At 40.2% G+C, this 14,524-nt stretch overlaps 1 protein-coding gene across 4 annotated transcripts in view; it reads left to right on the top strand.

Annotated features, from left to right (window-relative positions):
- Positions 1 to 13,238, top strand: part of Nup98 (nucleoporin 98 and 96 precursor) — an 88,375-nt gene extending 75,137 nt beyond the window's left edge. For all 4 annotated transcript variants that reach the window (XM_051192428.1, XM_051192426.1, XM_051192427.1 and 1 more), the window contains 8 exons: positions 189 to 346; positions 2,226 to 2,369; positions 3,974 to 4,116; positions 6,561 to 6,782; positions 7,271 to 7,512; positions 7,975 to 8,129; positions 11,751 to 11,862; positions 11,970 to 13,238. In XM_051192428.1, the coding sequence (XP_051048385.1) occupies positions 189 to 346; positions 2,226 to 2,369; positions 3,974 to 4,116; positions 6,561 to 6,782; positions 7,271 to 7,512; positions 7,975 to 8,129; positions 11,751 to 11,862; positions 11,970 to 12,187 (1,394 nt within the window). In that variant the 3' untranslated portion in view covers positions 12,188 to 13,238. The remainder of the gene's footprint in view (positions 1 to 188; positions 347 to 2,225; positions 2,370 to 3,973; positions 4,117 to 6,560; positions 6,783 to 7,270; positions 7,513 to 7,974; positions 8,130 to 11,750; positions 11,863 to 11,969) is intronic.
- The last annotated feature ends 1,286 nt before the right edge of the window (positions 13,239 to 14,524 follow it).

Raw genomic sequence — 14,524 nt, 5'->3', positions numbered from 1 at the left:
AAAATCTGCGGTTACCACTATGTATTATTATATTCCTTTTTGGGTTAAAGTACTTTGAAGATATTCTACTTAAGTAGAAAGTGTCTGCAATTTAACACAGATGTTAACTTTCCTCCGAAGGCCTGGAAGAAGTACCATGGTTGGTTAATCTTTAGTCCTCACCAGAAATTTTGTGTTTCTCCCTATAGGTGATCATCGCCTTGCTCTTCTTTTGTCTCAGTTGGTGGGGAGCCAGTCAGTCCGAGAACTGCTCACTATGCAGTTGGCTGACTGGCATCAGCTCCAGGCTGACAGCTTTATCCAGGATGAGAGATTGCGCATATTTGCCCTACTAGCTGGAAAACCGGTAATTTTTCTTGTAAAATGTAATATTATTGCCAGTTTGGTCTTATTTCTAGGTAGAAATATTTCCAAATTAAAATGTCTGATAGCTAGGCATGATGGCTCATACCTTTAGTCCAAGCGCTTGGGAGGCAGAGGAAGGTGGTTCTCTGTGAGATGTAGACCAAGTTCAAGGCAAACCTGGTCATGAGATATCCAACATAATTGGGGCTGCATAAAAGAGACCTGTGTCAAAAAAACATGTCAGGCTGGGCAGTTGTGGTGCATGCAGGCCTTTAAACCCAGCGCTTGGGAGACAGAGACAGGTGAATTGCTATGAGTTCAAGGCTAGCCTGGTCTACAGAGTGAGTTCCAGGACAGCCACTACACAGAAAAACCCTGTCTCAAAAAAAAAAAAAAAATCTAATGTTAGCTATATTATGTACCTCTAATCTCATTACACAGAGGGCAAGCCCAAAGGATTGCCATGGCTTAAAGACCAATCTGAACTACATAGTGAGTACTTAGTCAGGACTACATAATAAGAAGGCCCTGTCTCGGGACTGGAGAGATGGCTTAGAGGTTAAAAGTACTAGCTGTTCTTCTAGAGGTTCTGAGCTCAATTCCCAGCAACCACATGGTGGCTCACAGCCATCTATAATGAGATGTGGTGCCCTCTTCTGATGTACATGCTTATGTGCCAGTAGAAGACTATATACATAATTTTTAAAAAATTAAAGAAGGCCCTATCTCAAAAGCAGTTTTTAGGAAAAAAATTACTGCATTTGTTTGTGTTCTCACACTCTCTCTCAAGCATGTATGTGTATACACCACAGCACATACATGAACAAAGGATATCTTGCCAGGATTGATTCTCTCATTCTACCAAGTGGGTCTTGGGAGTCAAACTTAGGTTCACGCACTTTACCCGCTCGGCCATCTCACTGACCTAAAATAATTACTTTAATTATATAAATGTTAAAATCAGGGCTGGCAAGATGACACAGCAGTAAAGAAAGGCACTTGCTGTCAAGCCTGGCAACCTGAGTCCTGTCTGTCCATAGAACCCACATAATAGAAGGAGAAAAGAATTAATTCTCACAAACTGACCTAACACATACACCATGCCATACATATGCCCACATACAATAATAAGTACAAAGAAATTCTAATATTGAAATCTACTGTATCCTGTATTATAGTAATGTTTATATAGTAAACTGTATGTAATTATCTCTTCTCAGACTTATTTTTAAAAGACTTATACATAATACAGTATTCTGTCTGCATATATCCTTGGAGGCCAGAAGAGGGCACCAGATCTCATTACAGATGTAAACGACCATATGGTTGCTAGAAATTGAACTCAGGACCTCTAGAGTACCAGCCAGTGTTCTTAACCACTGAATCGTCTCTCTGGGCCCTCAGACATTTACTTATATCTATATTGATGTATAGGTTCATTTTTGTACGTGTTTATGTATAAGCAAAGTTGGTTATGGAGAATGATTCTGAAGTTTTTTCTCTTCAATTTACTGTGTAGGGACATTTTTCCATGTAATGTATCATTCTTTTTAATAGCACTACTCCAAAAATGAAGTAATTATTTTAAGCCAGTTTTTACTGCATTCTCTTTATCTGATCCTGTGTCTGTATGTCTCTCTCACTAATTATGGCAAGAAAATGGGAGAGGAGATTTCATATTCAAACCATTACATTAAGATTGAGTATGGTGGCACACTTAATCCTAGCACTTGGGAGGATCTCTTAATTTAAGGCCAGCCTGGTCTATAGAGGAGGCCCTGTCTCAAAAACAAAACATTAAGCAAGTGAGCAGCTTGTAGACAGGCAGTAATAACCAAGGCAGTATAAAGTTGTCATGGTGGTGCTTTTGTCTCCTGCAGGTGTGGCAGCTCTCAGAACAGAAGCAAATTAATGTATGCTCCCAGCTGGATTGGAAACGTGCACTTGCTGTCCATCTTTGGTATTTGCTTCCACCAACAGCATCCATTTCCAGGGCTCTCAGCATGTATGAAGAAGCATTTCAGGTATGTGTAATCGGAAGAGCCAGGTGAAAACTCTGGTGTGTGCTTTGTCTTTCCAGACAAGTCCTGCAAGCTGGGCATGGTTGGCACACCTTTAATCCCAGCACTTGGGACTCAGAGACAGTTAGCTGTCTAAAGCTATGTGGTGAGACCCTGTCTCAGAAAAGAAAAAATAATTTTAAAGGGTGTACAGAGAAAAAGCCATCAAATTACATCTTATAATACAATACTTACTACTGACTGCCCTCTTTGAAAATACTGTAAAATTGAAATAGAGCCAACAAATTCAAAACTTCAGCCTTTACCTTACCTCTTCAACTTTCCATTTGTTTTTACCCTATTTACTTCTTTTCTTACTATTTTTTATGCCTCTAAATCAAAGGGTTTTTCATTTCTAAGACTATCTTACCCCTTTGGGAATTGGTTAAGCCTGACCTCAGGTTTAGTTTGCCCCATATTAACATTTAAGCTTTAATTCACCAATAATCATATATCTCTTGTCATTGTTGAGTTAAAAAGTTGTTTATTGAGCCTGGAGATGACGGTGCATGCCTTTAATCCCAGCACTTGGGAGGCAGAGGCAGGCAGGCAGATATTCTGAATTCAAGGCAAGCCTGAGGTCTATACAGAGTGAGTTCCAGGACAGGGAAATCTTATCTCAAAACACCCAAAAGAAAAAAAAATAATAATAATAATTAAAGCACCACTACACCTTGCTGAGTTGCTTTGTTGTTTCTTTTTTTTCTCATGACTTACTTGTTTTAAGACAAGGTTTAATGTAGCCCAGTCTGACTTTCAACTTATGGTCCTCCCGGTGTGCCATGATACTTTGAATTGTTTCTTACATATTCACATTTTAAATCAGTTTTTATAGAATTTATCTAAGCAGAGAGAGCCCTTAAACATTGGTGTAATGCCCGTACTTCTAACCTTAGCACTCAAAAGGCTGAGGCAGGAAGGTTGCCAAGAATTTGAGGACAGCCTGGGGTATAGAATGGGGAGAGAGAGGCATGAACACATACACTCATTTAAAAATGTGACTAATTGTAGCCAGTTATGCAGCCATATACCTTTAATTCCAGCACTTGGGAGACAGAGATAGGCAGATCTTTGTGGGTTCCATGACACTTATGGCTACATAGAGCAGCTGTTCTCAACATGTGGGTTGCAACCCCTTTGGGGGTGGAGGTCAAAGAAACTTAGGAGTCACCTAAGACCATCAGAAACAACAGATACTTATTACTATGAGTCATAACAGCAGCAGAATTACAGTTATGAAGTAGCAACAAAAATAATTTTATGCCTGGGTCACCACAACATGAGGAAGTGTAATTAAAGGGTTGCAGCATTGGGACGGTGAGAACCAGACATAAAAAGATCTTGTCTCACAAAAAAGGAAGAGGAAAAAAAGGCTTGTGACAAGTGTGGGAATCTAGTGAGATATTTGACAACTTTACCAGATTGAAAATGGATGTATTTAAAAAAGTTAAAATCCTTGGTTCTTTTAAGCCTTACAGCATCCTTAATACAGGTGTCTGAATAATTGAGACATGCTAATACTAATTGAGAAAACATTTTTAATGCTCTATCAAATTCTTGCTTTTCAGAATACTTCTGAGGGTGATAAATATGCCTGCTCCCCTCTTCCTTCATATGTGGAAGGTTTGGGCTATGTGGTAGAAGAAGAAAAAGACCCACGGAGACCACTTCAGGATGTTTGCTTCCACCTTCTAAAACTCTATAGTGACAGGTAAACTAGGACCAGGCATGGTAATTGCTTCAATCAATTTCATTGAGATATAATTTACACATATATATAAGTATGCACTTAGATAGACATTATGACAGAGTAACTACCAACACAATTGAAATATTGCAATATTGCTGTCACATACAGAAACTCCCTAATGTGATCTAGGGAGTTTAGTTGATTGGTTGATTAATTAATTAATCCTCATTCCTAAACAACAATGTGTGGTGGGGTGTTACTGTAAATTAATTTTGACATATTTAAAGTCATTCTGTACTCTTGTGCCTGGCTTCTTATCACTGAGCATAATGGTGAGATTTAGCCATGTTAATATGGGGGCTATTTATTTTGACTTTGGAGATTTTTTTTTTTTTTTTTTTTAAATAATATGTTGATTTGCTGGTGAATAGTTAGATATTGTTGGTTTGGCTGTGAGGGCTAAAGTTGCTATGAATATTTATTTACAAACTAGATTTAATAAATTAGGCCTTTGGCACAAGCTACTATGGCATCTGAGGTATGAGAGGTTCACTGGAGTCCATAAATTTCATAAGAAGACCCATCTAAAAAAAGGGATTATTATTTTACATTCTCACTAGTGATGTATAAAATCTCTAATTGTTATATGTCCACTTCAGAACTTAGAATAGTAGGTAGTGGTATTCTCTGTGTGTTGTATATATTTATTTTGATATATTTATTTGTCTTTTTTGATAGTTTGAGACTGGGTCTCTAAATAAACTGGCTTAGAACTCAATCTATGTAGCCTAGGGTAGCCTTGAACACTCAAATACCTTTTGCTTTAGTCTCCCATGAATTAGGACAGTAATGTGTCTCCATGAAATATTTTTAACAAATGGAGAATAGCTTGTCTAACAATAATAAATTAACTCATTAACTCATGCAATTATTATATCTAAATAATTAAAATTATTTGATACTTTTTACTTTGTTGGAAATAAACCAGGATTTTTTTTTTTTTTTTTTTCTTTTTTGTTCACAGCTAATAGGCCACAGCTTATTTCTGCTTTTCAGGATGCTTTCTTTAAATACATAATATTAGTGTTATAAAATAAAAATTGTACAGGATGGCCAGAACTGTTTCACAAAGAAGCACTGTCCTGAAAAAAACAAAAAATAGAAATTGTAGTACCTATATAAATAAAATTTACCATTCATCCATTTTTTTTTTTGCTAGCATCTGTTCACATCTTTTTTGGTTTTTTGGGTTTTTGATGATTTGGTGTATTTTTAAGACAAGGTCTCTCTGTGGAGGCCATGCTGGTCTTCAACCTATAGAGATCTTCCCACTTTTGCCTCTGCCTCATGAGTGCTTGGGACAAGTATGCCCCACCATGACTGGCCTAGATTTAATTATTGTGTCTTATATGTATGACTGTTTTTGAATGTGTATATAAATGCAACACTCCGATGTCTGGTGCCCTTGAGTTGTGGATTTTTTTTTCAATTCATATGCATATTTGTGCATATATGAGTTAGAGGACACCTTGAGAAGGAATCCATTCTGTCTATACACTATTTGTGGGTCCTGGGGATTGAACTCAAATTGGCAGAGTTGAAAGCTAGAGCCATATTTTTTTACAAGTTCCAATTTGCTGAAGTTTCAGCACTATATAACTTGTTTATTATTATAGAACTGTTGACATTTTGTATTTGTCCACAAGTCAGTTTGTGATCATTTCTGTGCTTTAGTTATGTAAAATATTTATATATAGTTTTTCACAGTAGCCCAGTAAGGTGCATCCGCACCTTAGTCCCGACACTCAGGAAGTGGCAGCAGGTGGATCTCTGTTCATCCAGCCTGGTCTACATAGCAAGTTCTAGGACAGGCAGTGATATCTCAAAAAATAGAAGAAAAATTATTCATAGCTTTTTCTTAACCTTTTTAAAATATTTATGGAATCTATAATAATCACGAATTCCTATTACTGTTGATTTTTATCTTCTCAGAATAAAAGAAAAAAGCTTTAATAGATTCCAAGTATACATAAAGAGTAGAACCTTCACTCAGTACTTCTATATTAGAGTGACTGAAATTGTCAGTCTGTGGTGGCACACACCTTTAATTCTAGCACTTCAGAGGGAGGTAGAGTTCAAGGCCAGCCTGATATACAGAGTGAGTTCCAGAACAGGCTTCAAAACTACACAGAGAAAACCTATTCAGAGAGAGGAGGGAGGGAAGAGAGAGAAGCAAATACTATAATAAGGATAGGGAAGATAGAAATGGTGAAAGTTCATATATTAGAATACCAGCATCAACCCTGTTAGATGGCACCCCTCAAGACAGGTGTCTAGTATTACTGATAAGATCTCTCACTCTTTTGCCCTCTGGTTCTTTTATTGTCTTCTGAGACACAGAACAGTTTCCTCCTGTTCAGTACAGATGATCTGAGCATCCTAATTGAATACTTTCTTGTCCTCAGACATTACGATCTCAATCAGCTGGTGGAACCTCGAAGCATAACTGCAGACCCTTTGGACTACCGACTAAGCTGGCACCTTTGGGAAGTGCTTCGGGCTCTTAACTATACCCATCTCTCCGAACAATGTGAGGGTGTACTGCAGGCCAGTTATGCTGGCCAACTTGAAAGTGAAGGACTCTGGGAGTGGGCCATTTTTGTCTTCCTGCACATTGAGAACTCAAGGTGAGTGAAAAGCCTTTGAACCCAGTGAGTATATCTAGCACCTCAAGGCAATACCTAGTGATTCAGTCTTTTCAAGTTGTTGTTTAGAGCAACTATTAGATACAGCCATGTGATAAATCTCAAGACTTAGGCCTGAGAGTGGTGGGGCTCAGCAGTTAAAAGCATTTGCTCCTTTTCTGTAGGGTTCTGAGTTCAGTTCTCTGCACCTGTGTTGGGCAACTCATATTTCCTATTGTAACTCTGGGGGATCCAATGCCTCTGAAGTCCCAGGGCACCTACGTTCATGTACACACACGTACCAACATACCCATGTACACAGTAAAAATGAATATTTTAGGAAATCATAATTTAAAATACTGACTTTGTAGTTTTGATTTTTAAATTTGAAGTGGTTTCCTAAAAATGGAGACTGCCCATTTGAGTGACTGGCCAAGGGACCACTCTCAGCCATGACTAGGATACTATTCCAGCTTTTTTCTTACCCATAGCATTCGTGAGAAGGCTGTTCGAGAGCTGCTTACTCGACACTGCCAGCTGTCAGAGACCCCTGAGTCCTGGGCAAAGGAGACTTTCCTTATGCAGAAGCTTTGTGTGCCTGCTGAGTGGATTCATGAGGCCAAAGCAGTTCGAGCACACATGGAATCCAATAAGCACTTGGAGGCCCTCTATTTATTTAAAGCCGGCCACTGGAACCGCTGTCACAAACTTGTCATCCGGCACCTCGCTTCTGGTGAGTGCAAGGGCCTACATCTCCCGGAGTTACCCCATATTTTCTAACCTATGAGCCTTCATGGTAACTGAGGCAGAAATGATGTTCATAAAGTTCAGGACATGGCAGACTTAGATCAAGGTTCTACCAAAATACTACAGAAGAGGCTTGGTCTGTGTTAGGGGCTAGGGGCAAGGAAAGACGGCAGGTACTGCTGTAGTCACTGTCTGCTACAGATGTCCTTACTATGCACTAAGCTCTTTGCTTGCATGTGGGAATTTTGACTAGCACCACCAGAGAGACAGCTGCTCCAAGGCCTGAAGCCAGAAAACCCTCCACAACATCTGCTTAGAAATTTTGAGAAACAGCATTCCTTCTCCTTCTTGTTGGCCTTAGAAGTGTGCCTGGTCCTCTATTCTATGTAAACCGCACTTTATACACTGAAGTTTAATGGTTTGTTTGTTTTGTTTTGTTTTTCTTCAGATGCCATAATTAATGAGAACTATGACTACCTGAAAGGGTTCTTAGAAGATCTGGCACCTCCAGAACTCAGCAGCCTAATTCAGGACTGGGAAACATCTGGGCTTGTTTACCTGGATTATATTCGAGTAATTGAAATGCTCCACCGTATTCAACAGGTACCTAAAAAATTCCTCAAACCACTGTTTAGTTTTCTTTTCTTTCTTTCTTTTTTTTTTTTTTTTAATTTTTTAATGATTTGTTTATTCTTATTTTATGTGCACTTGGTATATCTATTTAAGGATGTCAGTTCCCCCGGAACTGGAGTCACAGACAGTTGTGAGCTGCCATGTGGATGCTGGGAATTGAACCCAGGTTCTCTGGAAGTGTAGTCAGTGCTCTTCTCCACTGAGCCATCTCTCCAGGCCCTAGTTTTCCTTTTTATAGAACTTAAAACGAGAGATTTCTGAAAGCCATACTGTAGTGGGTTGTGGTTTCACATGCCTTTAACCCCAGCACTCAGGAGGCAGAGGCAGGTGAATCTCTGAGTTCCAGGACTAACAGCCAGACTATGTACAGAGACCATTTTCAAGAAAAACACACAAAGGTCATGCCTTATAATACAATAGGAAACGTGGTGGTGCACATGCACAGCCCTAACATTGGGAAGTGGAGGCAAAATGATCAGAAGTATGAAGTCAGTCTAGGCTGTGTGAAACTTTACCAAAAAAATTCAGATTCATTTATAAGTATAATAATGCTGTTGAAGATGGGACTTTGGGGGTTTTTTTGTTTCATTTTGTTCAAGACAGGGTTTCTCTTGTGTAGCTTTGGAACTTGCTTTGTAGCTCCCGTTGGCCTCAAATATCCACCTGCCTCTGCCTCTGCCTCCCAGGTGCTGGGATTAAAGGTGTACACCACCACCTGGTGGGACTTTGGGTTTTTATTTGTTTTAGATAGTCTTACCCTATAACCTAGGCCAGCCAGGAACTCACTGTGTGGCTCAGGATAGCCCTTTTTGGTATATTATACTTTCAGAGAGGGAGAGAGAGAAAAGTGTGTGATTCACACCCTAGCACAGGTGTGGAGATTCAAGGATAAGTTGTGGAAGAGGGAAGCAAACTCAGTTCATCAGGCTTGGAGCAAACACCTTTACCTGTTGCACCAGCTCACTGGCCAGCTCTGCTTCTTTATCTCCTGGCAAGTGTGAGCTGTACTCTTTCTACCACTCCAGATCATACTACATTTTTTTCACATCTTCATGTCCTTGAAGATTTGAGGGAGATCTTTTCTGTTGTGAGGTTACATACCATTGATTATAGAATTTCAGAGCTCAAATTCCTCAGGTCAAACTATTAGATTCAGTTTTGACATTAACAATTGACAATTTGACTTTGTCAATTCAACATTTGTGGAGTAACTAACTTAATTAACCTTTCCACTCTTATCTCCCCCTGGAGGGCTATAGGGAGTCAAAGTTAGAGTAGACAGTGGCATAGACTATAGAGTATATGCAACAGTTTTCATGGAGGTGACACAAAATAGGCACAGGACTTTGTTTGGCATAGTACCTCACACACACAGTTCCTATTTTCATACACTTCTAATTCCTAGCTCTGGGTCAGACATATAACAGGCATAATTCAGGAGTCACTGGAAAAGCCTTTCTAGTTGAAATCAGTTCATTAAGAACCCAAAAAATTACTGAGGACTGTGGTGGATTTGGGAGCTGTGGAGGTAAACAGTATGGTTTTGCTTACTGAAATACTGATACAGTAGGGAAGGACATATATACAAGTAAGCCAGAAACTGCCATAGAGTAAAGGAAAAGATGTACCATGGATTCCTGACAAAATGCCAGTAACAAAAGGAGAACCTGATCTAATCTGAGTGGAGTCAGTTATAGTATAGCTCAGTATCCACATTCATAACTAATGAAACACAATCATCACTTAAAATCTTTTTATTTTGGGGCTCAGCAGTTAGGAGTACTTGCTGCACTTATAGAGTATTTTGGGTCCTAGTACCCCTGTGATGATGGTTCTCAACCATTATTAACTCCAGTTCCAAGGGATCCAGTGCTCTCTTCTCTACATGCACAAAATAAAAATAGATTTTTTTTTTTAACAACAAAAACAACCCTTCCAAGTTCTGTCATGCTGTTTTCCTCTTTATCCCATGTGTTACATTTTAACTCTCTACACTTAGAGGGCTTGGCTGTTTGCTTTACCTGGAAAGATTGGCTTTCTCTTGTTAGGAAGGTTTCAGCTTACATATGGCCTCCCCAAGGATGCTTCTCTTGACACTACCTACTCTGAAATAGACACCCAATTTCTTTATACCCACAGCTTATCATATCTTATGATTCTTCGAGATTAATTACTATTTGATATTTTCTTGTCTGTAAAGTTTTTTAAAGCAAATACCTCATTTATATTGTTTAAAGTGAGTAATGGTTTTGGCAGAGGGTAAGAGTAGGAATCGGTGAATTCTGCAAGCCTTCTTCAAAGTGAGTTCCAGAGCTGGTAAGATGGCTTCAGCAGATTTAAAAAAAAAAAAAAAAAAAAAAAAAAAAAAAAGTGCTTCTAGTCAAGCTTGAGGACCTGAGTTCAGTCCCCAAAACAGACATGGTGAAAGGAGAGACTTGACACCTACTTGTTATCCTTTGACCTCATGCTCCCGTGGCAGGCATTCACAAACATAAGTACTCAGTTCCTGAACAGAAAGGCATCTTGGGGGGCTGGGGAGATTGCTCAGAGGTTAAGAGCACTGGCTGCTCTTCCAGAGGTCCTGAGTTCAGTTCCCAGCAACCACATGGTGACTCATAACCATCTGTAATGAGATATGGTGCCCTCTTCTGATATGCAGGCATACATGTAGGCAGAACATTATGTACATAATAAATAATCTTTTAAAAAAAACAAAAAACAAAGAAGGCATCTTAGAAAGCATCTTGAGTAAACCTGTAGAAAGAGGAAGGTGGTTGGAGACTTTGGTGGTCTACAGTGAGAAAGAAAGGGTAACAGAGTCAAGGTTGAAGCTAATGGGATAAGATGTTGCTACAAAATACTCAGAATATAAGTAATGGATAAAAGTAAATTAGCTTTGTTTTTTAAAATGTCTCTGAGCCAGGTGCATTGGCCAGGCTGAAGCAGGAGGGTAGTGGAAAGTTGGGGACCAGCCTGGAGTTGGCAGTGATTTCCAGCCAGCCAGGCCAGCTGGAACTACCTATCAAGGCTGTATCTCAAAAACCAAATGGTTATAAAATGGTCAGAAATTGGATGTAGAGGTTAGCACTAACAGTAGTACAGGTAAGCTCCTAAGTTGTTTGAGGTGAGAAGTAATGGTGGCCCAGGCTACAGCAAAAGCCATGGCACAGAACTGGGCTAGCATTGACTATCATTGGAGCAATAGGGGTGAATCCGGAGAGTGCATAGATTGAGGAGGTCCTGCACTGCTTTAGGAATGGCTATGAACTTAGAATAAGGAGCTGTAAATTAAATGATGGTTTGAATACCATCTCTTAGTACATCTCTGAACCAGTTTTACCCTAAAGGTTTTTGGTGCTTTGTTAAAATTACGTGTTTTGTGAATCATGATCTCAAGACCTGTCTAGCCCATGGCTAAGTATACTTTCTCTTGTCTTTAGCAACCTGATGATATGTTGGTAGCATGGGCTCAGATACAAGCTTGTTGGTTTTTCTCTTCCCTCCAGTCAATTGTCATTGGGATTTTGGGTAGTCTGTGGGTGGATTGAGGTGGAAGTTTCTTTTGTCCTTACTGGTCTTGTTTCCCTGCAGGTGGATTGCTCAGGTTATGAACTAGAGCACTTACACACCAAAGTGACCTCATTGTGCAACCGGATAGAGCAGATTCCATGTTACAATGCCAAGGACCGCCTGGCTCAGTCAGGTAAGCATGTGGGCTCCACACGCTTGTGGCTTACTTCCTATCTTTATGATTATAACTCCCCACACCAGAGCCATGTTGTCATTACTCACTGTGATTTTTCTCTCTAGATATGGCCAAGCGTGTAGCCAACTTGCTTCGGGTAGTGCTGAGCCTGCAGCATGCTCCTGATGCCGCCTCCAACTCAACACCAGACCCTCAACAAGTCCCTTTGCGTCTCTTGGCTCCCCACATTGGCAGGCTCCCTATGCCTGAGGATTATGCCTTGGAGGAACTCCGTGGCCTCACACAGTCCTACCTGCGAGAACTGACTGTTGGGAGTCAGTGAACCCAGCACTTGCCGTCACATTCATGTCCATTATTAACACTCATACACACAGTCCCTAGCGTTGTTTGAATTGACAATGTTTGCCAGTCTCTGGGTTGATGTGGCATCCTCCCTCCCTTTCTGCTGCCCTGTGCAGCATCCTCTAGTTGTTCAGGGTTTTTCTTAATACTGAACATATCGTACAAGGGCTTTTGGAACCAAAAAAAGACAGGTCTCCATTTACCAACTTCAAGACCATTCAGTTTTTCTTTTGAAAAATGGTCAATAAAACCTCTTTGGTAGAACCTCCCCAAAAACAGGGAATTCTTTTCCACATCCAGAGTTCTGAGTCTTGTGACACATACCCCATGCCAAGGCCTAACTTGCACCACTGCAGCTCTTCAGTACCATTGGTGCTTGAAAGAAGTGAGGTGACAAAACAGTGTCTGCTAGGTGCCTGGATGTCCGTTCCTAACACATTTGTCCCTGAAGAGTTCTTGATTAACTGGGTTTGGGAGTCATGAGGATTGGACCTTGTTTTTTGACATGTTTAAGATAGAAGTGCTGTCTGCCATGGAAGCAGAGCTCTTCAAGGCTCTTTTCTTCATGCCTTGTATATCCTGTGACACGATACCTGCCCGGCTATCATGTGCAGTGGCACAAACCACAGAGAATGTATCTCTGGGAAGCCTCTGGATTGCTCTGGCCCTGGATTTATCAGTCATCTTCCTGGATCTGCCAGAGGAGTTTGGATGAACAATGTGAAAGGTGTTCCTCCCAGCCTTTCCATCTAACCCAAGCATTTCCCACCTCTCACCCACTAAGACAGGCCTGGCTGGGTCCTGGGGCAGATAGAAGCCCTTCACCACATTGCTGCTGGCTGTGGGGAGTCCCAGGACAGCTGATATTCGAGGCTGTCACAGACAATATGACCACCCCTTGGTCTTTATGCATGAAGATTATGTAAAGGTTTTTATTAAAAAATATATATATATATAAATGATCTAGATTATTTTCCTCTTTCTGAAGCTACTTTCTTAAAAAAAATAATAAATTGAGATGTTTATAATAATTCTTGGTGGTATTGGCTTTATGTATTGTGGGACTCCAATACTCTAAATGGGAACATCTTAAGTTAAAGAGAGAACAGAAGGCTAACGAGTTCAGTTTTCTTCATGATTTTATTTTTATGTGTATAGTGGTTTGCCTGCATGTGAGTGCATTGTGTTGTACCTGGCAGCATTCTTTGAAACTTCTTTGAGAGCTTTTTACATGTATACAATGTTTTTTATTATCTAGGCTAGAGAAGGCAGCACAGCTGCAGATACTGGAGATCTTGCCTCAGGAGGTAGGAACTGAACCCAGGGTCTTTGCATGATTGGCAAGGTCCCTACGGTTTAGTTACATCTCAGCCCAAAGGCTTTTTTTGTAAGAGCAGAGTTAGGGACAAGGAAGTTATTAATACAAATTTATGCACAGATACTGAGTTCAAATTATTCCACTGAGTATATTTTCTATTTAAGCTTTCTGCTCTGTTCTGCATATTGTTTTAAAACCGTGAGTCGATCACTCCTTTCTAAGGGATGATTCCTGAACTGACTGCTTTACACTGGCCTGTTTTGAGGATCAAATGAGAATACAAGTCTACTTGTGTCTTGTTGACCTGAGGCAAGAGCAAATTCCAAGTAGGTTTAATCCAAAGACATGTGAAACATCACAGAATCAGTGGATAAAAGAACAGTGTGTGTGCCTTGCCTGAGTCTTCAGTTTGGACCCCCAAAGCAAGGAATTAGTCAGCTGGTAATGCCCTCCCTGCACAACTGACTGGGAGCTTCTGACAGAATGCTTGCTTTCCTTGTGCTAGAGATACTTTTCAAAAAGAATGCTACAGAAATGGCTAGTGGGTTTAGCAGCATTAAAGATTATTAGTATGGGAAGTACTTGCTCTTAGGACAAATACTATTAATAGTTTTTCTAAAACCTGATAATTTCTCCACTGACACAGTAAGCCAGATGAAGCCAAACTGAAGTAAAAGAACAGGTTTATTTGAACAAAGCAACTTCTGAGTGAGCTGTCCAGTCCCAGAGATTAAGGCAGGAGAAGTTGCACCCTGAAACTAAATACAGCCTGTAGGCGAGGGGTGATGATGCTGGTGTTGTGCCCAAGTATGGTAAAGCTGGAGTGCCTCACTGGGAACTGGGCTGCTATAATGTTAGGGGGAGGAGCTACCGTACCCTAGCTGCCAAGAATTAGAAATGGGCTTTTTGGTGCCTTTCCTTTGTTCAGCCTCCTGTGAGGGCTGTTTGGAGAGAGACAGGAATGGAGCTTTCTGGATTAAGCAGGAGTGAGTTGAGGTT

The sequence above is a fragment of the Phodopus roborovskii genome, unplaced genomic scaffold (genome assembly GCF_943737965.1).
Source record: "Phodopus roborovskii unplaced genomic scaffold, PHOROB, whole genome shotgun sequence".
Taxonomy (NCBI): Eukaryota; Metazoa; Chordata; class Mammalia; order Rodentia; family Cricetidae; genus Phodopus; species Phodopus roborovskii.
This window is presented reverse-complemented; position numbering and strand designations above follow the sequence as displayed.